The sequence below is a fragment of the Pipra filicauda genome, unplaced genomic scaffold, assembly GCF_003945595.2.
Source record: "Pipra filicauda isolate LSUMZ 115617 unplaced genomic scaffold, ASM394559v2 scaffold513_size392548_pilon, whole genome shotgun sequence".
In the NCBI taxonomy this organism is placed as follows: domain Eukaryota; kingdom Metazoa; phylum Chordata; class Aves; order Passeriformes; family Pipridae; genus Pipra; species Pipra filicauda.
Window position 1 is genome coordinate 181630 of NW_024104658.1, and position 27008 is coordinate 208637.

At 48.0% G+C, this 27008-nt stretch overlaps 2 protein-coding genes across 6 annotated transcripts in view; both read left to right on the top strand.

The window, feature by feature from the left end:
- The window catches only part of LOC114002464 (phospholipid-transporting ATPase FetA-like), a 74921-nt gene extending 63731 nt beyond the window's left edge, over positions 1-11190 (top strand). Inside the window, exons 28-29 of the mRNA XM_027748433.2 lie at positions 9460-9693; positions 11031-11190. Of these exons, the coding sequence (XP_027604234.2) occupies positions 9460-9693; positions 11031-11190 (394 nt within the window). The remainder of the gene's footprint in view (positions 1-9459; positions 9694-11030) is intronic.
- RUSC2 (RUN and SH3 domain containing 2) overlaps positions 9680-27008 on the top strand; it is a 50506-nt gene continuing 33177 nt past the window's right edge. The window contains exons 1-2 of one of the 5 annotated variants that reach the window (XM_027748422.2): positions 9680-9782; positions 24556-24662. The gene's annotated coding sequence lies outside the window, so the exon portion shown is untranslated. Of the gene's footprint in view, positions 9783-10978; positions 11228-22470; positions 22562-22590; positions 22777-24402; positions 24663-27008 lie in introns of those variants that run through there. The other 4 variants (XM_027748421.2, XM_027748426.2, XM_027748423.2 and 1 more) reach the window with 4 other exon arrangements.

Consider the following 27008-nt stretch of genomic DNA (forward strand, 5'->3'; position numbering starts at 1 on the left):
CCCAGAGTTCTGCCTTCTAGCCTACCAAATCAAGGACTTGGGCCTTTCCTGTCACCCATATGTATCTTCTGATTCCAGCTTCTTTTCCAAAGATGCATGCTGCTGCTGGGGAAGGTGGGCAGGAGTTGTATGGTATCCCAGAGGGCCTCCATGGAACAAGAGAGAATGTGCTGCAGGAGGCATATCCACTCCCCAAGATTGCTCATAATGCTATTTTTTCCCTCCCTTTAACTACATACCTCAGAGCAAAGAGATGTCCAGTCTGAGAGAAAGGCCGAATTGGCAATGCCTTTCTCATTCTTGTACCTTTGTTTCTCTTCATGAATCCACTCTGGACCGTATTACTGGGGTGACAGTATCGACCCCAGGTGTGCCTTAGGTCCAGCCACACAAACCCCAAATCCACAATCTTTGTAATACGTGTAATCTTGTAGCCTTTTGGTTGTAATCCACTTTCTCAGGAGATGGCCAGTGCCCAAAGAGCACCCTCATCCCACACCTGTGATCGGGAACTGCTGCAAGCTCAGACAAACCCTTACTTGGTCAAGGGACAAGGAGCTGACACTCCTCAGCCTGCGCTGTTTTATCTGCATTGCAAATCTGCTCCTGTAAAAGATCATTGTCCTCAGAGCCCTCTCAGGTTTTGTAACTGGGCACCAGCCACTTAATTTAAACTTAAAATAAAAGAGCAGAAGACGCCCAGACTCCCATATGGTCCAAATAATAAAATCTGGCCCTGAGAAGCCCATGCCATGGTTAGGGCTCAGCTGACCTGCCAGCTTCAGGTGTCTCCGCCACCATAACAGACTGAGATGCACATGCATCTGGCTTGATGGTGATTACACAAGCAGTATTGAAAGCAGAAATGCTATTTCATGGCTAGCACCTGAAATAGCCTTTACTCCACTGGTGCTGTGTTTCAGTGTAAGGGATGAAGTTCCCTGGTGGCTCCCTCACCCTCCATGTTCGGTCAAGATTCAGAGGAACTTAGTGAGGCCTTAAGAGCTGCTGCAGTGTTTCTCTGGTCTGTGCTGGCTCACATTTTATTTGGGAATGGGTTGTCTGTCAAACATGGGTGGCAGAGAGCTGAAAAGCCTACCAGTCTGACTACCAGCAGAGGGACCTAAAATGCACAAACGCAGCCAGAGTCATGGTGATCTTGAGGAAGTGGGATTTGCTCACTGTTTTGTTTCACCAGCTCCATGATCAGCAAGGTTACTGGGTGGAAGGCCAGCGTGGCAGCGTGAGAGTTTGTCCTGCCAGCACTGCTGAGCTGTCTAAATGCAGCTTTTTTTTGTGCAGAGGACTATACAGCTTGTGGGTTGGGATTTTTTTGGTTTGTTGGGGTTTTTTTCAGCTCCTTCATACAATTTTAGACTCCTTTCTTGTTTTGAATTGATTTTTTTTTGTGCAGGAATCCTCTGATATTTATGGGGAGTTCTCTGCCATGAGCTTCTGAGCTGTCAGGGGTGGCAACCTATGATGGCAACAGGCCAGCTATGCCCCCATTTCATCTGGTCTGCATGGAACACCTTGCTGCCTGTGGTCACAGTTTCAGCAGATTGTTTAAACTCTTAATAGAAGGTTTCATCTCCCTGGGTTTAACTGAGCACAGAAAAAGCCCCAGTCTGTTGCACCTGCTGCTCGGGGAGGCTTGTTGCAAACTGTGGTATTAAATTTCAGCATGGCCAGTGCAAAACTGGAGCTGAGACTGGATCTAGGCTTCAGTGTCCAGGAGCTGCTTGCTAGGGAGGGAGCAAATTCTAATCTGGTGATCTCCCCTGCAAGGAGACACCTAAGTGAAGTGAGAGTCTGCACTCTGGCTGAGGAAACCGCTGATAGTGAGTGCTTGTCGCCTCCCTCTGATTTACCATTCACTTTGCAGAGACAATCACAGCTTTCTGATGAGGATTATGTCTTTCACAGTCAGCCTCCCTAGGGTTAGAGGAAAAAGGAGAATTTGTGCAGATAAACAGACATCCCCATGATACCCAGACTGGTCTGTGGTCTGAGAGTCCTATCAAAGCTGTTCCTAGCATGTGATGCAGCAGAATATATTGCAGAGCAGCAGAGGCAGACCTTGTGTTGACAGAGCAAGGAAACTCTGACACTGTGCCTCTCTTCTCACATGGTTTACGTGCAAAGCACTCACCTCCTGGCTAAAAGGGGATTTGAAAATGTTGGATACGACATGCAGGGGATAATAAAGCTGTTGGTGAGCTTGCACCAGATACAATTATTTCTGTAGTTTGACACAATCAGCATTTGAAACACATCAGCTGGCAGTGATGTCTGTTCTACATCACTCCTGATTTTGTAATATAATTGTTTTTGTTTTTGTTTTTGTTTTTGTTTTTTTTTTTAAATAAAAAGAGAATATTGGGATGATAGATTCCCTGGCACTCTGTTAATTGATCTGAGCAGTTTATAACCAGAAGTGCATGGTAACTCCTGGACCTCATAAAGCGGGAGGATGGTCTGTGGGACGACGGATCTGAGAAGACAATGCTTTTTTCATCCGGTATCCTGATGCGGGAAACGCTCAAATTCCCAAAATTTTCCATCCTAGCTGGGATGTTTTAAGAGGAAACTTAAAGGAAACGTCAGACATCCTTAGGCGGAGGACACAGTGGGGGCGGGCAGCGTCGAGAGCCCGCCCCGTCGACCGGCTGTAAACAGCGGAGCGATGCGGGCGATCGGTAAGGGACGGCGGGGCGGGGAATGGGGGCTTGTCCGTGGACGAGGGGTGGTCTGTATTTCTCATGTGCGCAGTGCTCTGCTTGGTCCCCAGGAGAAGGTGAGACCTTGTGTCGTCATCTCTGTGCGATGGCTAAAATCGATAATCTGTAGGTTTTTATGAAGCCCTCATTTTTATGATAGGTCAAAAAAATTAATTCCTGAAATAGGGTTTGGATTTTGTTTTCACTCCCTACCTTTTTATCCGCATGATTCCATCATATAAATATTTATAGTTTGAACATTGGTCTGCTGTTGTGCCTGTACTTGCCACTCCGCTGGGCTGCAATTTAGGGATCGAGAATGATTATGTTTTGATGGTGGTGAGGCTCTGGAATAGGTCGCCCAGAGAAGCTGTGGATGCCCCATCCCTGGAAGTGTTCAAGGCCAGGCTGGATGGAGCTCTGAGCAACCTGGTGTAGTGGAAGGTGTCCCTGCCCTTGGCAGGGGTTTTGGAACAAGATGATCTCTAAGGTTCCTTCCAACCCAAACCATTCTGTGATTCTTTGATAGCCGGTGATAATATGGTTACACTGTATCAGAGGAGAGCTGAGAACATCTCTCTCCCCTGAATCCACAGGATGACACAGAGCAACCTCTGCCCCTAATACTGTGGGGCATCAGGAGCTTTCAGGCGGAGACACCTCAAGGGTGTTTTCCATTGCTAACTGCAACACTCGCATTGTTTCTATGCTGCCTGGTAGCTCTCCCTGAATCAGTATGCATCCATGCAACTCTTTCCCACTGTCCTGTAGCCTGGAAGTCATATGAGCAGCTCTTAGGAAATGGGAGGGCAGAGGAGCACTGCATTCCTTGCCCTGGGTTCTCCAAGTGGAGTGATCCTCAGCAAGGTCTTTTGGATGAAAGGAGACATCTCATTAGTGCCCCATGCTAATTACTAGCTGGAACAAAAATAGGAGCATAAAGATATCTGTGGGCATAAGCACTGTATCCTGTAACCCCATCAGACCACTGATAAACTTCATCCTAAACCCAGCCATTCCAGCTGGAAAGCTTCCTGTTCTGATGGTTGATTTTTTCCCCCTCTAATTTTCAACCTAAATGCGTTCACAGTGCATTTATTCTCTTGTTGTCGTGCCAGCATTATCTTTTTGCTTCAGCAGTTTTGTTTGTCTCCTGTGATATATTTAGACAGCAATCCTATCCTCTCTTTGCCTACATTTGGCTAGGCTAAACAAGCCAGGTTCTTAAGTTTCTTCTTGTTTGATAGGTTTTCTGTTTCTCTCAGGGCCTTTCTGCACCTGTTCGTTTGAGTTTATAATTTTTAAATGCGGCTGACCAGATTTTTTTTTTTTTTTTTGCGTGATGCTTTGTTATCATGCCTGTACAATAGCTCTGGTATTTCACTGAATTGTCTAGGCTGCATTTGCTTTTCTTATGGCATCATCACCTCAGTGATCCCCAACACAGCTTCAGTGGTTATTTTTCCTAATTTTATTGTGAATATGCACAATTGTTAGCTAAATTGGGTTAGCTATGTAAATACCTCTCCTCTCTCACTGTCTCATGCCTGACAACGTGGGGTGGAGCTGAAGTCATCACAGCATAAGTCTGCGCATGTTGATGCTTTAAACTGGTGCCTTGTCCTCAGGGGCAAGCTTTTTCCATGAGGGCTGGCAAGGGCTTTTTGCTGCATCTGCTTATGTGTTGGTTGATGTAACTATGCTGGAGTGAGGAGCTGTCATTTGTCCTGGTAATAAGTGGGGGGGCTTGGGGGGGGGCTGAGTTCCCAGCCTCAGCTCCCAGACATCTCTGTCCCCGTCCCTGTGATAGGGGTCTGTGCTGCTGCAGGGCTCATGTGATGGAGGGCTCAGCAGAAGGGCACAGAGCCCCGCAGCCTGGGCTTGACCTCTGAAGTGCTTCTGGCCATATCTGCAGCTCAGCTACTCCTTGGGTTTTCCAGAGCTAGTCTTCTGCAGCCCTACTTTTTGTAATTCACTTAGAAGGCAGAGAGTGTTTTTTCTCTTCCTGGCAATGTCGAGAAGCTACCTCTCTCTCTCTCCTGTTCCTCGCAGCTTGAAGGGAAGCGGTTTCCGTACCCCCTGTCTCTTTCTCCAGCCTGCCTCTCCAGCTGGGTGGAGCTGGCTGTACTGAGCTGTCAGCTCCTGCTTTTCCACACGGAGCTGAGCCCTCTGCCAGACTTTTCAGCTATAAATGGATCTGGCCTTTTCCAAACCACCCCCCTCCCCAACACCAGGAGATGTTGTGGGATGCAGGAGCTGGGCCAGGCTTCCTCTGAATTAGGAAAACATATGATCCAACCGCTGGCTTTTTGTAGATTCTCTGGAAGCATCGTGCCTGGCTTTGGGGGAGCTGTGTGGGCCCTGGTGAGGGCTGTGCTGCCGAGCTGGTTGTGTGCACTGCTGTTCCCAGACCTGAGAGCAAAGCCGGGGCAGACCTGTAGGTGCTATCCCCGCGCATCAGCCCACAAACACAGCGCCATCTGATCTGAGTGCTGTGTCTCCAGGGAAGGCCAATGTTTTTGTTACTGGCTGCATCCTGCTTCCACATCCGAATTAGGCACTTAAAAGAAGCCTGGCTTTTTTACGTAATGAACAACCCCGCTTGCCTCCCCTAATTTTGGGATTTATGGCAGAGATCCTGAGATCTTTTAAGCTTTACTGCATTCTTCCTCCCCTGAGAGGCAGGGAGGTTCAGCATCTCCTGGTTCACCAGGAAGCCAGGGCCTGAAGTATGCAAACCAAGGTGACTCAGGGAGTCAGTAGCTGCCCTGGATTTTAAACTGAAGTCTTTTGTGTCATCAAGTGCTACCTCCATCAGCCCTGCGGGCATCCAGGCCATTCATTCCATGAAGAGTACAGGTCTGTATTTAGAAAACTAATTTGTACTCTCATGTTGAAAAATTGCAGTCTGAAAGTCTGCTAGTTTGTGTGCTTCATAGAAGCTGCTGGGCAAGGTTCCAGTCTGGTGACCTTTTGCTGGCAGCAATGGGTTTGCATCCTTTGGGCTTAGACAGCAACACCTAGAACAGCTGCTTCAGAGGCTTTCTTGCCTCCTGGCAGTCGTCCCTCAGAAACCTTCAGGCTGTGGATAAGGATTCATAGAATATTCAGAAGGTGCAAGCCTGGTTTATGGCTGCACAGTATTCTGCCCGCAGTTCTGCTTCTGGTTCAGTTTTTGCTGTGACAGCAGATGCTGTCTGACACATTTTCCTGTGCAGGATGCCTGGTATCCTCAGTTTTCTCTAGTCAGTGGCTTGGTTGTTTTGCCTTTTGGGTGGGTCTGTAGAGCTATTGACTGGGCAGTGTCATTGGGTGATACACAGGAATATATATTTTCTTTTTTTTAAGGTCAGCTGGAAGATGTAATATCCCAGACCAGGATATTACATAAGGGTTATGGTTCACTAAAACCTCATATCTGTCTTCCTTCTGGGATTGTGGGCAATATTTTGCATGAAACAGGTGAGGGATAGATGAAGTGCTCCTTCACCCTTCCCCACTCCATCCCTGGGCTTTGAACTGGGAATATATGAAATGAAGATACTTAATTCCCAGTTAAGTTCTTCATCAAGCCCTGGACACATAGCAGAGTTTTCAGAGGTTTGTTGGCTCTAGGTCTCTGTCCCTTTGATTCTGGAACATAAAGCCTGATTAAGGTTTTGGTACTGATACCTTCTGCTCATCTGAAGCCAATAGTTTCTCCTCCTCCTCATTCTTTTGTGTGCTTGCCTGGACTGGGAATCATGATTTCCACAATTCACTTCCATTGTGCCTGGGGTCGGTGTTTGCTGAGCATCTTTGTAGTCCTTCAGCATTGCCCTGGACTCTGCACTTCCAACTGAGTCCTCCATGGAGCCGTGGATGGGACTGTCACCCAACAATGACAGGCTCTTTTAGGAATCCTTGGCAGAATGATGATGGCACTGAATCATATTTACAATTAAAGCTTTATTTTCTTAACAGGTTCCTGGTGACCAGGAACCATAGAATGGTTTGAGTTGGAAAGGACCTAAAAGATTATCTAGTTTCAACCCCTCCATGGTGGGCAGGAATGCCACCCAGCAGATCAGGTTGCTCAGGGCCCCATCCGGCCTGTTCTTGAACACATCCAGGGGACATCCAAAACTGCTCTTGGCTGCCTTCACAAGAGGAGGTTCAAGTTAGCTGATTTCACAATGGCTGGTTCAAACTGCACCAGGATCCTCCTTGAATGCCAGGGCAAGACATTTGTTCAGACACACATCCGTGAGTGCAGATTTGGTGTGCTGCAAATCTCATCCCAGCAACAGGATGTGGAATGTGGCCATCCTGCTGCTGTTACGGTTGTGCTGCCATATACACAGCACTGAGACTGTGCCTGGCAAAGCTTTGGAGTACGTCTGCCTGTGCATGGCCTGTGTCAGCATGAGTTCAGCTGCACATCACGAGCATTAGAGTTCCACAGTCCACTGTGGGATATCCACTCAAACAGAGCATTCCTGGTCAGTGTGCTTGGAGCACGCCTTGTCAAATGGTATGCTTTACAGGGCATCAGGTACCTGCAGTGCCTGATCCTGCAGGAATCCCTGTGAAACACATGCTGTGAAACACATCTAGGTATGGTTTGGAAGATGTAGTGAAGACTTTAATTTTTCTGATGATTCTAAGGTAGTCAGGGTAGTTGGTTTGAAAACTGCCTGAAGAATTACAGGTGTATCTTGCAGAACTTTAGCATGATACAACAGAAAATGAGATTTCATGCTGATAAAATGCCACATATAACAGTGATTTGTGAACAGTTTCTCACTACCCATAACAAGCCCTTTGGAGTCACTGTGAATTATTATCTGTGCATATCAGCTCAATGCTCAGCTGTAGCCAAAAAAGGTAGAACTCACACTGAAAACAAAAAATACTGGTCTGTATTCTTTTATAATAGGTATTCAGTCATGTTGTGCCTGTATCTTGACTTCCACATACCAGCTGGTCACTCTGTCTCAAAAAGAGTGACATAGACCTGGACATGATAGAGAAAAGTGGAATGGGGATGATTAAGCTTCTGTAGGAAGAGAGATTAAACAAGGAAAAGTAGGTGACAGTGACAAAGAGTAAAGGCCTATAATGTAGTGTTCAGCAGGGAGAAGTTGAGTAAGGAATGACCTTAATAAACTTTGCTATTTCTCACAGCACAGAGGAAGCACATCCAGCAAAATTATTTATTAGACTGGAGGTTAAGGAAGTCCTGTTTCAACACAGTTGATTTGTAGAACATGTTGCTACGAGATGGCATGAAGACTGAAAATACACACAGATTCCAAAAGGAACCAGACACCTCAATAGCAGAGATGTATTTCAGTGTCTGTGAAATGTGATGGTCAGTGTGCGACCTCCAGCTTCAGAAGTTCCTGATTGTTGCAGGCTGGAAGAATGTGTTTTTAGAAGAAATCACTCCATACTCTGTGATTTGTATATGCCAATGCCAATATGTTGGGGGTAGGGCACTAGATCAGAAGAATTCTTGGAGTAACCCAGTAAGGTGGTTCTGGTTACCAGAACGTGCTGAAGCGGTGGGGCGAAAATGAACTGATTTGGTTTTGAGCACTTCTGGTCTGATGGCTCTCCTGTGGGAGTTACACACAGGTCACCACAGATTTTCTTATCACTTTTATTAGCAAATCTGGGAGGACTGTCAGGAGAAGGGGACTGATGTAGGCGTTGCCCACTGGCTCACAGGATGTGCCAGTCCAATGATTACTGCTCTGCCAGGCAGACGAGATGCCTGGCATTAGCTATCCAATCCTGTCTTTGTTTCCCCTTGAATTCTGATTAGGATATGATTTATGTCCTGATGGAACAAAATCTGGACTCTTAGAGCCTCTTATTCACATGACTGTGGGTGGTGGTGTTATCCATCGAAATGTCTCGTCCTACGGAAAGGGGAAAGAGCAGGCTATTGCAAATTCTATTGTGAATTCCTTTATCCTTTCCAAGTCCTGTGTTGCAATTTCCTTCACAGTCTAAATAGCAAAATGTCTCCAGTGTCCCTGCATCGAGAACTGTGAAAGTCTGGAACTGCACAACTTTGAAGAGTCTTGTTTGCTCATGATGGAATGCCTTCAATACTCATTTTAGGAGCAGTAGTAGGAGCCACTGTTATTTGCTGCTAATCCTTTTGAAAACTCACCAAATCAATGCTTCTGGATTCTTTGAGTTTTCTTTTGTGGAAACTGGCTGAGGCTATAGCAAAAGCAAAAAGCAGTAATGGGCATATGATTTTTGTCTGCCATTCAGCTTGCCTCAGGGGGATTCTTCACTGCTTAAGCCTGAATGTGGTATCATAGTGAAATTTTGGGAACACTAGACTTAGAATCATAATTTTACTTCTGCCTTGTTCCTTGAACCCCAAACTACACACTCAGAAGCATTAGAATGTTTGTGCCTCTTTCGATGGGATGGATGAAGGGTTTAAAGCCCATTTCCCTCTCCCTGCAGAGAAGAAAAACGTCTCTTGGCAGCGTCAGGCTGTTTTTAAACGAGACAAATGCCCATGGTGCCTGTCTGCCAGAGCCCCCAGCCCCTATACCGCGTCCCTTTTTAGCCCACTTCTCCACGCATCTATATCTGGCTACAATCCCTTGCTCTGGGAACGTGACCTCATCGTTGTTTTGGTATTTCCAGTGATTCAGCCTGGTCCAGGGGGCAGGGAGGAGTTCATTCCTGGTGCAGGCTGACGGGTGTTTGTGCATTTCTGGAATTCCAGAGCAGTGCAGCCTCAGCCCTTCCGCTGCTTTGACAGCTCGGCTGAGGCCGGGCTGGTGCACCGCATTCCCGCCTGGCAGATGGTCTGGGCGCAGCTGGTAGAGGGACTACCTGCTTTTGGGGGTAGTGGGGATCCCTGTCTTTGCGGCGTATCTGCTGTGGTGAGAGTGAAGAAAACTGCGAGCAGTAGTTTGTGTGTCGAGGAAAACCACGAGGAGTCTCCACTTTATGGGTGGTAACAGAGTCCCGCAGAATGCTCGTTCCTGTTTATGGGCTGCCAGCACCCCATGACGAAGTTAACTTTGCAACATCTGCAGCAGCTTGGTAAGTGTTGTGGCCCTTGTTTTGCAGGGGATGCAGGGGGGGAACTGAGGCACTGAGTAGGGAAGTGGCCTGCTTGAGGTTTACACATCTGAGCTGGAGGTTCCCCCGTCCTGACAGAACAGACCACACTTGCTTCAGAACCACATGAACTCCCTGTTCTTTGTCACTGGTTTCACTCAGAGGTCACCTGTGTGAGCTATATGCCTGTCTGACACAGGGCTTAGAGGCAGTGCCTGCTGTGGTATGAAATGTCTCGAAACAGCTCCTTCTCAGCCTCCCCCTAAGGTCTTTCAAGGCTTGTTTGATGGGCACTGATTAAAAGCTACAAACCCTCTCTGATGCTGGTTCCAGTTGTAGTGCAGCAGCGGCAAAGCCCCCAAACCCTTTGCTGCTTTGCTGACCTAGTACCTATCCCCCGTCTTTCAGATTTGGTGTAAATCCAAGTGCAACACAGCTTGTAAATTACCCCAAAATGGCAGGGGAAAAGAATCCTAGCAGTAGGTGCCAAGGACACTGAAATCGGGAGAGAGGGTAAGTCTCAAACATGTGGGGCCCATGAACGTGGGGAGAGGACCTGGACAACGGGAATGGGCTCCTGCACCATGAGCTGATCTGACGGATGGAGCAAAGCTCCAGTCAGCCTTTCTCCCTGGTGTGGTGGGCTGCTGTGGCATTTGCACCAGAGAAAATGTGAGGCTGGGGCTGTCCCAAGTGGGGCTGGAGCTGTCCCAGTTGAGGTGCAGGACTGAAAATTGGACAGGTTTGCATTTCTGATATGCAAAATACTGCGTATGGAGCTGTAGGAGCTGCTGAAGAGTGTGGAATTGGAGGGGGGGGTCTCCCCTTGCTCCTGGTCACTTCTTCCCAGGCTTCCCTTGGCAGGCAGCTGCCCTCCCAGCCCGCTGTCCGAGGCAGTGGAGCCATCCCGCACAGCCCCGCCACGCTCTCCCCGCTCTCTGTGCCTGCTGTAAATGGCTCTCTGTAACACGAGCTGCATTTCTGCCATCGCCCTCTCCAAAGCGCATCTGTATTTACACTGGGGCTTTCATTAGCAATCTGGCCCTTGCGCTGCCAGCAGCCCGCAGCCCTCGCTCCTCTCCTGCCCACACGCGCTGTGGGTGAGGCCCTGGCACCGCTGTGCCGGAGGAGGGGGCAGGTGGCTGGCAGCAGGAGGAATTCCTCAGCCGGCTCCTGTCTGGAAGAAGTGCCTTGTCATGTTGCCTGTTGCCCGCCATCCTGCATCAACAGGGGTGCTGCCGGCAGACACTCCCTGCAGCACGGCTCGCTGATCCCTGAGCCGGCACGGGGACAAGCTGGTTTTGCTCTGGATTATCGCTGGCTCTGCATGCTGTATTCTTCCTGCTGCTCTCATGCCATTGCTGCTGCACTCGGCTTCCAGCTGCGGTGAGCTGAGCCCGCGTCCTGCGGAGATTGTATCTAGCAAGGTAGGAGCCGATCCCTTCTATTTGTTCTGCTGAAAGTAGTGTGGCCAGTCCTGCCCCTGCCTGGAGAGCATGTGTTAATTAGTGGGTTTGTATTGCATTGTTCTGTAGCTCTGATGAACAGTCAGTATGCTGCTCAGACTGTAGCCTCTCTTACAGGGAAAGAAAATGCATATATACATTTTATTTTTATCTACACACTGGAGAAATGAAACTTTGGGCCCTTTTCTGCTCCAGAATTGGGTCCTCTCTTCTGTAACTTCTCTGTTCTCAACCAGCATCCTGTGCATGTTCTCCAGGTCATGTCACCTGCTTCTGTGGGAGATGTGAAAGTAGAGTGCAGTCTGATGTGTCTTGGGAGACAGTGGGAGGGAGGAGAAACTCAAGGAAGACAAAAATCAAGGAAGTTCAATAGGCTCAGAAATGGCTTTAGAGAAGTTATTTTTAATCCAGAAAATTAGACAGGGGAAGAGCCTTCTTTTCCCTAGATAGTCTCAAAAGGGTGATTTGTTTTTGTTTTGTTTTGTTTTGTTTTGTTTTTCCTTCGATTCCTTAGGACACACTGTTTTGGTATGGGAAGGCCTGAGGCTGCTGCTGTCCCTAGGGATGAAGGACTGTCAGTCTTGTTGGTCTGGTGCCTTCTTTCTGGTGAGCCTTGCTGGCATTTAAAGTTTCACCTGACCCCACAACTGCACACCTTTGCCTGTGCGGTATAGGAGAAAAGAGGTGACGACTGAGAAACCCTACCCCTTCTGGATTTCCCCGCAGTAGCCAAGGAGAGATAAAATAGGAGGGCATTAGCATTTTCTGTGTTTAGGCACAACTGTTCCCTTTTTAGTCCACGGCAGCTGGGATGTGCTCACAGCCATCCATCTTCCCCAAGCTTACTGTACCTGGGCTTCCCTCCCATATGGATGAGAGTCTGTCTCCTCAGCAGGATACCAGGCCTCCTGCAGGTAATTGCTCACTTCTGAGCACCAGCCCAAACAACAAACTATGTTTTAGGGCCCCCCTAGGTCCCTGTGAGGAGGATAAGGGGGTGCTCTAGCTTTGCTTCCTTAGCATATCCTGCTGTGCTGCCAGTGGGTGTATAAATAGTGCCCACAGTGTACTATTTTGGTGACAAGCTCTTCCCAGGATTCATCCAAAGAGTTATGTGAGCAAGTGTTAAAAATAACACCAAGCCCTGCCCAAGTGCTGGCATCATTTCAGCCAAAGTGTTGGGAATCTTCCATGGAGAGCAGCCTTGGACCCTTGGGGCGGGGGGGGGGGCGAGGGGCAGCAGAGGGGGGTCCAGCAGGGCTTCCTGTGTTTTCCTCTTCTTACTGGTCCTGCTGACCACAGGGGACTGTGACCCTCAGGTTCTGCAGGTGTGCTGATATCAAGAAGGTGTGAGGCTTTCACTTCTGATTAGGTTATTTGCCACTGGGCTTTCCCTGTGTGTTTCTGAGTACTATCGCTATGTCTAATGTGAGGTACAGGAAATTCCCAGAGGGGTTAAAGCTGAGCTTTAATCTAGCCTGCTGCCAGGTCCCTGCTGGGGGCCAGAGCTAGCTGCTTCACTAGAAGGTCTTGGACTGTAGCAGTGGCTTATGTAGGCATTCTGGTCCTGGATTAGGTTTATCCTGAGGACTGGTACCTGGAGATCAGTTTAAGTGTGGAAGGCATATTAAATCTGTGAGTTGCATTATGGCCATAGATCTGGATTCTTTTTATCCATATAAACACAAAAATTACTCCAAAATTCTGCCCTTTTTGTGGTGTGGTCAGTGCCTAGAACTGAAAGCTGGATCACACAGCAGAGATATCTGGGGAGGAGCCGTGCTCCTTGAGCTGTGCAGCCGGTGCAGGATGCACCATCCCACCGAGAGGCTGGAGCTGTGGTTTGTTTCCGTCAGGCTGGGTTTTGCCTGTTGTTGATCAGGTCCTACACAAGGTAGGCAGTTTGGCTGCTCTCGTGCTGCTGCAGTATCAGCCCATGCTGTGTGCTGGAAAACAGGAGACCTTACTGGAAAGCAGCAGACCTCACTGAGTCCTTGTCCTCAGTGTCTGGAGCCCAGAGCTCACAAAATGCTTCAAAAAGTGCTTATGGAGGGGCTCATGCTCAAAGAAACCTCATCTGAAGAAAGAGATAGTCCCTTTGCAGCTGGATGATGTGGTTCCACTCTTGCCTGGTCTCACATGGGATGTAGAAGTGGGAGTGGAGCACCGATTGGTTACACAGCTTAATACATGAAGCCTCACACATGGGAGAAGAAACAAGAGGTCACCTGCTTGTAAATTTAGGGGCAATGCTGGGGCTTCCCTGTTTTCTCTGAGTTGAAAGCAGCTGTATCATGGACAGGGGAGACCACACTTCCCGTTCAGATCCTGGAGTTCAGGACTGCAGCATTAATCCCCCTCTACAGCTCCTTGGCCTCCATGTTTGCATCCCCAGATGCATCAGTTCTAGTTTCTGGCTTTGTAGAGGAAGAGCCAGATGCTTATGGCTGGACTCAGTGATCTTAGAAGAGATCTTTTCCAGTCTAAATGATTCTGTGATTCTGCAATCCTTGAGTGCTTTCAGAAGGGCTGGATTTATTTTAAGCTGATAACAGAAGGTTGCTGTGAAAGCAGCAGGCATACAAAAATTGCTGAAAAAGGTCACAAGTGCATGCTTCACCTCCTCTGATTCGGGATTACTAATTCTGGCAGATGTTCCCAGGGATGGAGAGCAGGTCCTGTTAGAGCATCATGACCAAGCGTTTTCTCTGGCTGTTGCACTGAGAATGAGTGAGAGCAGAGCAGATGCTTGGCTTCTGGCTTGGACTGTTCTATCTCCAATTCTCCATCCTCCTCCCCATCTCACCATTTAGCTGGTCTTCTCTTTTCCATGCTGTGTGAGAGGCACAGGCTGGGTGTGTGCACAGTCTGGAGTGCTTTCTTAAGCGTGAATTGAAAACACAGGCTTCAGAATTGTCCAGACATGGAAGTACATCATGGAGATGAAAAGCATGTTTCTGTTTTTCCAGGAACATGCTCTGAGCAATCAGTCCTTCATCAGGGGCTTCCTGCTCCTCAGTTCTTGTGTTCCTTCCTGCTCCTCTCCCATGTCCAGCCAACAGAAGGAGCTCTCTGAGTCGCCGTTGTGGCTGCTTGTTAATAGGCCTGAGCCAAGGCTCTGTCTATTGTCATATATTACAGAGTTCCTGAGGGCTCTTTCAGGGCTCTTTCCACCCTGGCATGCTCTTGTTCCTCTGACCGGAATGTTTCTGGAGTGTGTGGACACGCCTTTGTTTGTTGTCCTTGAGCACCTCTTTGCTGGATGTTTCTCGATAGTCTTCTAATAGTTCTTCTATCTAGAATAGTCTTCAAGGCTATTCTCTAATAGTCTCTGTGGTGCCAGAGCTACACACCACAGATTCCAGGAGTTCCTGAAGTGCCTAAATGTCTCCACGGGGAACCCTGTAGAGAAGTGTGCCCCTGCTCTTTCATCTGCCTCACACGAGGCTGAGCCCTATTTCAGTCTGTCCGACACAATCCAAGCTTGGCAGGTTTGTCAGCCATCTCCTGTGACCTGCTTTGCCTTCGTGTCCTGCCTCAATCGCTGCTGCCTGGGCTTTGCCTCTGCCAGCTTTTATTTTCTATTTTAAAGAACAGGACAGGATTTCCTCCCACACACGGATCCCCTTTATCCCTGTAGCATTTCCATCACTGTGGGTCTTTCTCCAGCCTGAGCGAAATCGTTGCCCAAAGCCAACAGGCAGGTATTCCCCATTTCTGGCTCTGTGTGCCTGCCTGCCCATAGGATGGCTGCCTGTTGGCTGAACGTGACTTTTGGAGGAGGTAGACTTTGCACAACTGGCCACACAGCAAGTAGGAGCTGCGAGTTAAATCTCTTTGTGCCAATTAAACATACACCGATAAGCACATACAGCCACAAGGTTGCTTAATCATGGGCTGACCTGATATGGAGACCTTGAGTAGAGGTGACTGATGATCCATGACAGCTTGCTGTCTTAGATGGGAAGAGGTTAATAATAACAAGAGAGAAATTTGGAAGGGCTCTCAACTGTGACCAAGGATCATCTCTGACAATACCAAATTCATGAGAAAAAGGTGTTTCCAGTGCGGTGGGTGAAAGGAGGATGAATCCACTGGCTGAAAGCTCGTGCTAAGCATGTTCTGTTTAGGGAAAAAGTACATCTGGAGTATGTTTTTAACAGCCAGGTGGATTAGTTACTAGATCAGCTGGCACACAATGCTTTTCCACTCTCAGCTGCACCTGTATGTTTGCTGTGTCTTTCCAGGAGCATGTTTGTGTTTCTCCAGGTATTCTGCCTCATGGAATAAATAGCTCTCAGCTTTTAATCCCTCATTAGAGGTTCCCTGCTTCTCTGAGTCAAACAGAGATCACACGACAGTAGGACCTCCAAAAGATATACAATAATCATATCTCCCTGACCCAGGCACAGTGGCCTTGGGCCATGCTACTCCTTGGATTTCTTCATTTTATCTCTAGAAGCTCCCAGAAAAAGGGACATTATCTGCTGCATTCTGCGTTTTAGCAATCCAGTCCCTTCCACCTGTCGGTATCTCCTGGTGCCATGGGTTGACCAAGGCTCTAAGATGGGCATTTGTTTGGCAGCAAAGTTGGAGAAAGACAGTATTTCCAATGTCTGACAGTGAGGGCCTGTGAAAATTAATAGGACTGCATGCCTCTAAATAAGTAAAGCAAAGAGCTTCCTGAGACATACAAGACCATGGAAAATTTTAAGGAAACCAGCCTTACCTTCTGACTGTTAATTTTTTTTTGGTGTAGTGGATGGCTAGTTTTATCTTTTATACTTGATGTCTAACTTAAGCCTCCCTGTCTGCCCCTTAGGGGCACTCCTCTTGTTGTTGAGGAGGTGGAGAACAGCTTGTTCACTGGCTCTTGGCAGCAGCCTTTTATACGTTTTGAAATTGCTTTCATGTACCCCCTAGTTTTCCACAGAGAACCAACCCATTTGCTTTGCAATTTAGTCTTTTCTGTCCTTTTTTTTCCTTGTTGCCTTTGAGCTCTCGCCAGTTTGTCCATTTGGGATATATGTCCATGAGGCATGAGCCAGTGTTGGGCAGAGAGGAAGGGTGACTCCAAGTCTTGCATATGACATGCCTGTGCACACAACCCTACATATTGTTTGTCTGCTTCAAAGCAAAATGCCACTATTGCTCAAGCTCAGCCTGTGATCTGCAGTAACCACAGATCCCTTCTGAACAGGTCATGCACCATGATTATGGGTGGGGATGTGCAGTCTGTGCTGTGTGAGATGTCATGGTAATGGCTATAATTTATGTCAATCTGCTGTTTGTATGTATACCTTATCCCTTCAGCTAACAGTATTGGTACTGTAGACAGCATAGGTGAAGAGTAAAAGACAACTATTCCATCTGAGAGCCAGCAGGTTAATATATAAGTGGTGGACAGAGTATCAACAAGTTTTCAATGGTCCTGTTCCCTTTCCCCTTTGCAGCTTTTCTGGTGTCTACTGGGATGTGGGTGCTCAGGAGCCCAGGCAGTCTCTTGTTTAGCACTGGAGTTCTATGCTTGCCGATATTCTGCTATTGCATTGCTGGTGGTAGGTGGGTTTTGAGTGTATTTCAGCAGTCTCTTTTAATCACAGAGTGCTTTGCAGAAGCACAAGCTGCCGAGATATTGCTTTATTTGCCACTAAAACATAGCCAACTGGGGCAGGTAACACTGCAGAGCAGCACTGTGTGTCCAGTTGGGGTGGTAAGTGGAGAAACTTAGGGCAAAAATCAGTATAAACAACCATTATTAATATCATGTGTCTCTAATAAATCAGACAGTGGTTATTTGCTCTCTGGGCTTCGTTGCAAAGTGAAGTGGGAATGTTTCAGAGCAGGGAGGTCTGCTGGGAACTCGCTTTGTGGCAAGTTGACAGATCTCCCTGCTTGACTTCTGCTGTTGCTCGGAACAGGGATGGCAGGGAGCTCTTTGGCATGTGCAGAGTGAGGTGAGTGTGGGTTTTCTGCTTGAATCATAGAGTCATTGAATGGTTTGGGTTGGAAGGGACCTTATAAATATCGTATAGTTCCAACCCCCCTGCCATGGGCAGGGAAATACAGAGCAGTTTTCATACTTGCTGTTGCCTTGGGAAACAAACTGTTTATGACTCAGTCCTGAAACAAGAGGGCAGGATCTTTTTCCATTCCTGGATGTGGACTCTCCTGCGTCCAACAGCGATGTTTTTCTTCTCCTCTGCTTGCCCTTTTCCTTGCTACATCCCTTCCACTGCAGTCCCTGTGAGCCTTGTGTGCCATGCAGTCACCCTGACTTTGAGTCACCCTGGCTATGCCCCTGGAATGGGAAGGGAATGTCACTTCGGTGCACATCATGGGAACTAACCATAAGCAGTCACTTCCCTCAAGCAGTGTACACAGTGAACCATTTCAGGGCTGCAGATTCAGCTCAGCCCTGCAGCTTTTCAGCTGCTTAGTTGGAAGTACATAACTCTTATTCGAGGTCAGAATACAAACCGGTGAATGCAGCAGAACTGTGGCTACCGAATTCACCAGCTCCAATATAGTATGTAATGTGGCAACTTAAGGCTTTCCTCATGGCAGTGGGGAACTATAAGTTATGGTGAAACCAGTCATTTAGGTAAATTGTGCTGCAGGGGCAGCACTGGTCCTATTTTGAAAACTAATAGAAGTGAAGCCAGTAACACCTTAATATCCACTGTTACCATGGCTGCTTAGAGCAATTGTTTACCAGATTAAAAGGCATATATATTTTATTTTTTAATAATAACCTCTCTGCTTCTTTTACCAAGGCTTTGACTGGTTAGAGTTTATGTTTCCACTCAGTGTAGCATCAATGTCTGAGTGAGTACTTGAAGAAACAGGGTTGCTCTTAGAGCTACTTAAAACACTCTGAAACCTCAGGCTGGATCAATTATGTCGAAGCCTTGCTTTAATTCAAGATTTTCTGTACCTCTTTAAGAGCTTGGTTTATCAGATTGAAGCTGAGCCTTCAGACATGATTGAGGAGCTGCTCTTCAGTTCGTGTCCTCATTTCTCTCTGCTATAGAAACATTCAGCTATTTCTTTGTGCTCTTGCTTGGGCAGTACTAAGTATTAGGAGTAAAAGATGGGTGCTAAGAGTTGGTTGTGGGGTCATTTCTCCCTTTCCCATAGAATTTTGAGTGATTCACATCTCCCTGTTGCCCCAGTCTCCTGCATGGAAAATGTTGATAGCAGCACTTTTCCTTGAAAAAGACTATAAACATACTGGAATCTGGGGCTGGAAGGGACTGGAGACAGACAGCTGGTTGTGGGCAGGATTTGGTTTTCCCATAGATGTCTCAGTAGTGTAGAGGTATGTGGAACTCAGCCCAGCCCTGGGGGGGATCCGTGCCAGCACTAGCCCTATCTGGTAGTTATGACTTTTTATGGAGCTTGTGAGGGCCTCTGTTCCTGGTCAGTGAAACATCAGTTGCCAGCAATGGGAAGGATTTCACCTCAGTACTGGAAGCTGAAAATCCACATAGTGATTGGAATGACCTTACTAAGTATGATTTTTCTAGAAATGGTTGCAGGTGTAGAGCAAGGAGGGGGAACAAGGAAAGCATGCATCATATTATCCTAATTCTTTTTTTCCAGGGGATTTGCTAATATTTTATCTGTTTAGTAACCTGAAATGAATCTCTCAGGTGCTTTTCCTACCTACCCTTGGATCCATGTGTATTTCTTCCATACATAGTACCCTTTGAGAACTAAGAAGCAGTAAGCAGACTGGAGTAAGATAACAGGAAAGTTGAAAGAGGAACTACTGGTCTGAAGGGAAGTTGTTAGTGGAGATAAGCCTTCAAATGGAAGCTATTCAATACATCAGATAATGCTCTGAGCATTATAAAGTCAGACTTCACTAGTGATGTTTCCTAAAGACACAAAGCTAGGAAGCGTTGTCAGAGGCAGTTCAGTGTTATTCAGCAGGAAAAGCTGGGATGTCCTTGAGGAGTAATACAAATGGGAGCTGGATGGTTCAGAATTGCATGGCTATGTGCGTGCAAAATGAGCGAAAAGTTCAGCTCCGTCCGGGAGCTCACTGGGGAAAGTGGGAACGATGAGGGGGGGAGACTCAGGGGCTTAAAGTGACGTGCAGGATAACTGTGAGCGACTAGCGTGATGCAGCCATGAAAAAGATAAATGTCATCCAGTGTGACACGTTGGACAAAACATTGGTAGCAGAGATGGGGAAATTTTATCATATTAAGGCATGGGAGACCTTGTCTGGAAGACTGTGTACATTTCCAGTCACTTGCTGAAGGCTGTGTGCAAACTTTGTCTGGTCCAGAGAAGGAATATGGGTATGATCAAAGAAATGGAGAGCCTGCCTAATGTGAAAAAATGATTAGAGAACGCAGATGATGTAACTTTAAACACGGACTGGGATAAATGCTGATGATAAAGCTCATTTTTGGAACATGAGTGGATAGGGGTGAGCTGTGCATGGATAAAGATAAGCTGTAAACTCAGAGAATGTTCTTAAACATCAGAGGGATGAATTAATTCTCTTAGAAGACAGCAAACAACAGGAAATGTCCAAGTTTTTTTTTAAAAAACAGCAACAACTTTCTCTTTTGAAGCCATTTTCTCTTTTGAAGGTGTGACTCCTGCCCTGGTTTGCTAACCCTGAAGAAATCAGTGCTGCTGTTCTGGGCAGCAGGCAGGACTCACTGGGACACAGGGTCATGATGAGGGGCTGGTGAATCCTAATGCTGTGAATGTGTTTGCAACCAGCATAACCCCAGAGACTCTTGTGCTTCTGTCCTGAGATCCCCTTGGAAGGCAGGTTCAGTGGGAATCGGTTAGTGACCCCCCTGGGGAAATGTGAGGGCTGAGGGCAGGTATTTCCACTATGCTAACATGTGCTTTTATCAATCTGCGTGGATTTTTGACCCTTTGTTCAAAGGCCCATGTATTTGTTCCCACTGAACAGAAAAAACGTCAAGCACATGCCGATAACGATCAGCCTGTATTGATCTCTCTGTGTTAGAGAGATGTCGTTTGACCTTGAAGCACTGAGTTTGCAGGAATGGGAAATTGTTTTGATTTTTCTTCATGAGGAATTTTATAAAGTTTCATCATCTCCTCCTTTCCTGTTGGCTTCTGTACTCTGGTCCCCCTTGCTCTAGTTGTGCTCTTAGTTCAACTCTGACCAACATCTGTCTCTCTGACATTTCCAAAACAGCCTCAGTGGTGATGGATGGGGTTGCCATGTCTTGGGAATTTAGATTTCTGCCTTGAGCAATGAGTGAGCAAGGTGGGAAGGCACTGAGCTGCTTTCACCTTGCTCATGAGTAGTCCAGCACGTGGGAAAGAGTGAAGATGTCCCATGGCCATGCTGCGGGTGGGGTCATGATAGGCCAGAATCTATACCTTAGGCATGTTCCTGCTGTTGCACCTGCAGATAGCAATGCAGAGGTTATCTGCTGTGGTGGAGAGCTTGCTGTAACTCATACCACTTTCTGTTTGCTTGTGAGCAATGGACACACTGAAGGTAATGAGGGCTTGGTCAAAATACCCATCCTTTCGGAGGAGGTGGCAGGCAGCTCCCTTTGCTGGGCTGTAGCAGTGAGCTGGAGGCAGCAGCTGTGAGGGTGGTCAGAATTGTGACCCCCACCTCATGGTGATTAAAGACCTGTTCCAGCAGGGTGCTTGGTGTCAGAGCTACAGCCCAGGCAACCGGCTGGGATCTGGGGCTGAGCTGTTTCCAGTTGACACATCGCTGGAGCAGCTTTGCAGCAAATAGGTGAGTCTGGGGCAGCTGGTGGATGATTTAGCTGCACAATTGCAGCAAAAGTGGAAAGGGTGGGCATGTGCTGACCTCAGCAGCCAATTCCTGTATGGTATATAAAGGAAGAAGCCTGAGACCAAGACACAAATGTGTTGGGCTTTTTTCCACCTAGTTGATCTATTTGTGTCCTAGTTGTTGTCAGCAAGTGCTCTGGGTACGCATACAGCTCATGTCCAGTGTAAGTGCAGCACCTGGGGCTCCCCCAAAGGGGTGAGTTTTGCTGCAGCCCATGACAGAGAATAGGATGTTCTGCCTTATTGGAGTGCACAGTTGGAAGGTTGTGTTGTGCATTCATTTCTCAAAACCCTGGAGCAAGGGGTAAGGAGATGAGATGGCAAAAATTCTGCCTGATACTTGGGATGTTGTGGATAATGAGACTGACATTGCTTGATAAGGAATATTTTCCCTCCAAGCTATGCCCCAGAGTGCTGGTGTCTGGGAAGCACTATCCCTGCCTGCCCAGTTTGAGCAAGATGAGGACCGTTGCTACTGTTGGGGCAGAGATGTCCTTGCACCTCCATCTCCCTCCCCTTCCTTCTCCAAAGAAGACTGTGCTGGCACAGTCACCAGCCTGCATTATCCCTGCTCCCTCCTTGCGTGAGACTGTGGAATCAGCCACGCTCCCCTTCTCACACTGACTCATCTCCATGATCAAAGAGAAGTCATCTCCTAGAAGACAGTCTCCCAAAGAAAGAGCTTTGTTCTCCCTCATTAGTTCTGAGATCTCCTGCTACCTGCAAAGCTTTGGGACAGGCCATCAGTTCTTACTGCTGTTGCTGAGAGAGGCAGATTGTGGAGGGAGATGCGTCAGAGGGATATGTGCTGCAGAGGGGCGAGGCCATGTGAGTTTGGGATTTGGGAAACATGCAGAACATGTTTTGGGGAGGAGGATACAGATGTCCGTGTTGGGAGCAGATATGTGAATAGGAGTGTTTGTCAGAGAGCCCCTTGTCTGCTGCATTGCTCCCTCCGATTTTTAACAAAATAACCCCCTGAGTTCATGTGCTCTGGTGTGTGTGTCTGCTACACAAGGCAGGCATTGCTGTCAGTGAACTGGTTAATGCCAGTGTCCTGTGGCAGGGACAGGGAGGCAGGCAAGCACTCAGCCTGCCAGCATTTATACCTCCTGGCGTCAGCATTGGCAATGCTTGTGGAGGACTGGGGAGGGCACCGAAATAGTTTCCATTCTCCTCTCTGCTGTGGGAACGAGTTTCCTGGGTAACAAATGCTCCTTGTTCTGCACAGAGCTCCACAGCTGAAACTCTCTGTCTCCTTCCTCGCTGCTGCTCCCCGACTGTCCCAGCTGAAGGGGCCGGAGATGTCTGCTTGAGCCTGCCTTAATTAACGCTGACAGTACAATGGGGCTGGCCATACGGGGGTCCTGGAGCTGCACGCTAATGGGGGCACAGTAAATAGTCTCATTTACTGCAGCTCGGTTGGAGCAGAGCCTGCCAGGACTAGCTTTCTGCTTGCTGTAATGGCCAGGCACAGAGGTATGTCCCTCACTCCTGCATCCTACCTGGGGCTTGTCCCTGCTACTTGAACAGGACTGGGTGGTGGTGTGGGTCCCCAGCATTCCAGGAAAAGCAGGCAGTGGGCTGGGGAGCATGGAGTACCCCCAATGGGGCAGATACATCGGCCTTTTGGGAAGGACCTGTGAAGCCTGAGCTCCGGAACTGGTTGAGGGAGCGTTGCCCATGTTTTGGAGGTGAGTAGCAGAGCTGCATCTGCGATTCTGGCTCCAGTGCATTGCAAACAGGCTGCACAGCCCACAGCCAGCTAAAGGCCCTTTCTGTTTTCTTGGTGGAAGGGTCTCTCCCCTCCTTGGAGGGGAAGCCCTAAACTCTTGCCTCTGGAGTCCCTGGTGGGAGCTGCCCTGGGTTTTCAGTGAGAAATCTGATTTGAATGTTACCTGAAGAGATATTTTAAAAGTTCCTAGTGTTCTGACCTCTGAGACAATTGGCAGCCACTTCCAGTAATAAGTCTTAACATTTTTCTGGCATAGGTGTTTATTTTGACCTCTCCAGAGGTAGAAGCTTCTGAAAAGTGTTATGTTGTCTGGGCTGTTGTATTTGTGTTACTTGGTTCCTGTTTTGGGTGCATCAAGGCCTAAAGCAAAAAGTTTTCAGCCGTGTGGTAGTAATTAATTTCTCTGAACTTTGTGTGACATTTTTACCCCTTCTTTGACTTACCTGCTCACTTCCCATGCAGACTCAGTTTAGGAGATGGGGTTTGGTTTGAGGTCATAGGGATTGCTTTTTCCAATGTGGATGCTCCAGTCTCTGAGCTATGCTTGGCTCCGCGTGGGGCTATAGGCACGGAGCTGGATGGGAAAGGGCAATAACATGAGTGGTCCCTCCAGGATGGATGGTGCGTCAGTGCTAGAAACACCTCCCCTGGCACAGCCTGAAGCACAGCTGAGTTTCTGGGGTGTGTGATCATGTCCTAACTGGTGAAACACCAAAAGTAGCCACATATGTCCCTTGCCGAAGCTACCTGTGCCCTGTCAGGACCCGCACTGCTCTGCCTATGGAGCAGGTTCCATTTCCGCTCTGGTGAAAAGAGGTGATGGAAAAATCCTTTTATGTAGCCCCAGGATAGCAAGAGAGCCCAAGTTTTGCAGGTGGCGACCCCCTGTTTCGGGGAGGGAGATCTGCAGTGGATTGCTTTGCAGAGATGCTGCGATTTAGCCCAGGTCATGGGCAGCACTTTGATCACAGACTGCAGCTAATAGTGGGATCTTGATTTGAGATCCCCTGTGAGAGCAGGGACTGCAGACATCCTGCCCCTGCCAGGTGCTTTCGGAAGTGCTGGTCGTTGCTTCTTGCTCCGGATGTGCCTGCATTTCAGGGATGCTCTGTAGGTACTGTTGATGAAGCTCTTTAGGATGAGGCACTACAGGAATTTCAAGAAGCTTCAAGAAGCTTCTTGTAGTCTTCCCATCCTCCTCCTCCTCCTGCGCGTTACTTTGCAGACTGCCATTTTATTTCCAAGGGTTCTAGCTGCCATTATCAACGGTAGGAACATAACACTCCAGTCCCTTTTGCTTTCCTTTACATAGCCCAGGTAAGAGGTCAGACAGCTTGCAAGCACACATTATCCAAAATACAAGCTCATCATAGAATAAGATGCTGCAGCTCTGTTTTATGGCACGGACTTTAGTCTTTTTATTTCTCCTCATGCTGCCTTCCTGATTTCCCAGTTCCTGTAAGAATCAATCCTCCATCATCCAGCTCGACTCACCTCCCCTCCTCTCCTTTTCTGCTCCCTCCCATCCCCTGCCTTGTCTGAGGTTCCACAGGGACTGATTGCGAGCTGGAGCGGCAGTGCTGTGGGCATGCTTGTTCCTTCACACGCAGACACGTCACAGCAGCAGCAGCAGGAGCGTTGGAGATGTGATTGCGCAGACCCTCTGCATTGCCAGGGATGCAGCTGTGAAGAAAAAAAAAAATAAGAAAAAAAAAAATTGACTCTGTGTTTCCCACAGCATCCTGGTGAGGAGAGCACGGAGCCTTCTGGAATTGGAGTGCACAGTGGTGCCAGAGCAGAGTGTGTTCACTGACAGGAGCTGGGGAACGAAGGATCTGCGGAAAGGTGAGATGGAGAAATGATCGGGGTGGGCGTTAGCTGTGCTGTTGGTTTTCAGGTCGGTCGTTGTCTTGCACTGTGGCTGATTTGTTTTTGTAGAGGATGCCAGCTACCCGATTAAGGATTTTAGGATTGATTTGCCTCTTTGGAGGCTGCACTGCTTTGGAGCTGCTGTGATTATAATGGATGTGAGCGAGCGGGGAGGCTGGGGCTGCTGCGCAGAATGCGTGTTTGTCTGTTGTGGCTGTGAAATAGCGGTTGTCATGTCCAGGGCTGGTTGTGCAGAGGCGAGCCGTGCTTCGCCCCGGCAGTGCCGCTGCACAGCTCTCCATTGTGCCTGCCATGACAGCCGAGCCCACACGGATTGTTGTGGTCCTGCCAGCTACCATGCTCTCTGTGCATCCCTGGTGGTGATGCTGCTGTGCAGCTCAAAAGCTGTTTTGACAGACAGCGCTTCCATGAAAAGCCAGAGACAAAGGGCTCAGACAGAGTAAAGGTTGCTGTCAGTGTGGTTTTCAGCTTTTTTTTTTATCCTTTTTTTTTCCCTTCTTTTTTTCACCCTAAATACTGGTAAATGATATGTTCAAAAGGCATTAGGATAAAATATTATGGCATCTAAACCACTGCTCTTCTGCTAAGAGACACAAGAGCCGTGTCCTGGCTGGAGTCCTTTGTGTTGCCAGGGTGTGTCTGTGCTGGCTGTGTAAATGGATGCTTTCTCCCTGCCTCTTTTCACAGATCGGATGAGAAAGGTTATCTAGGAATGGAGGAATTATTGCTTTTAATTACTGAAATGAGGGGTTCAGGCTGGGTACCAGTTACTAAAGCTTAATTACATGGTCTTGTTATAGCCAAATCCCTCTTTTCCCTCCCCGCCTTCTTCTTCTTCCCTCCCCCACCCTCTGCACAAATCCTTCCATCAAATTACCTCTGCATATGGGAGAATGGCTTGAACAAAGAGAAGGATGTATGTGGGATATGGATATAGATGCTGGAGGGGCAGTGTTCAGGATGACAGTGAGAACAATAAAGCGAAGGCATAAAGGAACGAGATTTCAGTGTGTGTGCTAAAGTGACGTGGCCGTAGAGGAATGTGCAAACGGGAATGTCATAACAAAAGGGGATATTCAAAGAGCAGATTCAGTCTTTCTGGGTTATGGGAGATGCTGAGCATGTGGGGTTGCAATTGCAGGTGTTTGGGGGGAATGTGGAGTAAATGGGAGTCACATTAGTAGTGGCTGTGAAGGAATGTATCATACAAGGTGTGGACTGATGGGTGTCATAAAGGTGCATGGAGTACAAGGGAAGCAGAAATCTGCTTTTTTACCTCCAAACACCTACAGCCTTTAATACCACCTGCTTGGCAGGTCTTACCTGTTCAGAAAACCTTTCTTCCATTTGCCAGTTACCCAAGAATAATTCAGATAAAGCAGTTTTAGGCCTCTCAGGGGCAACAGCATGGTAGGGAAAATGTAGATAAAATGGTAGATATTTGGCAGGGCTATAGAGGAACCGTGAAGAGAAGAGGCAGATGACAGGGGCATTGCAGAGCTGGAGAACAGGGGGTTTTGGGTCAGGGACCAGGGGTACAGCGCACAGAGGGGAAATCCAGGGTTGTCATTGTCAGAGAATGTAAATGTGTTGTTTCTGTTGTCATTCTCCAGCCTCTCAGTGTGTTCCCCGAGACAGTCAGTGCTGTGTGCAGCCCCGAGGGGTTTGTGGAGGTGGGGGTTATCCTCAGCACAGCCTCTTCTGCAGTAGTTCTCTGGAGGAACCATTTTGCTGCTGCAGGTTCTCAGTTGGTTTCTTCCTCTCCATCCCTATGGAGTGGCAAGGCTCCATGGCCTTTATACCTAGTGATGAAGATAAATCCAGAGTTTCAGTGCAGGGAGCCAGGTGGGAAGGAGAGGGCTTCTAGCAAAATTGCAGAGCAGAGTGCAGTTGGCAACAGTATCCTGGAAGCACCTTCTCATCCTTATCTCGCTCTTGAACCTGGGAAATCTCTCTGTCTCCAGGTCTCTGTCCCTTTCAGGCTCATGGGAGCAGAGAGTGGGATATCTCCTGTGGGTGTGTACCACACTGGGTTTGTGGTGGTGCTGCTGCAGAGCAGGCTCCTATGGGGGATTGGTGGTGGGTAACAACAGCACAACTCTGTGTGTGGTACACCGTGGTCTGGAGGACAGGATGTGCAACAGAAGGTATGTATGCAGGATACACATACTTGTATCAGCATGTGGAAGAAAAATTATGTGTAGTTTGTGTGTACAATGCCTGCCTAAAGGAAAAAAAAAGTTGATGCAGCCTCCACTGTGTGGGGTGGGAATGCTCCCCAGGACATACAGGCTGTGCCTC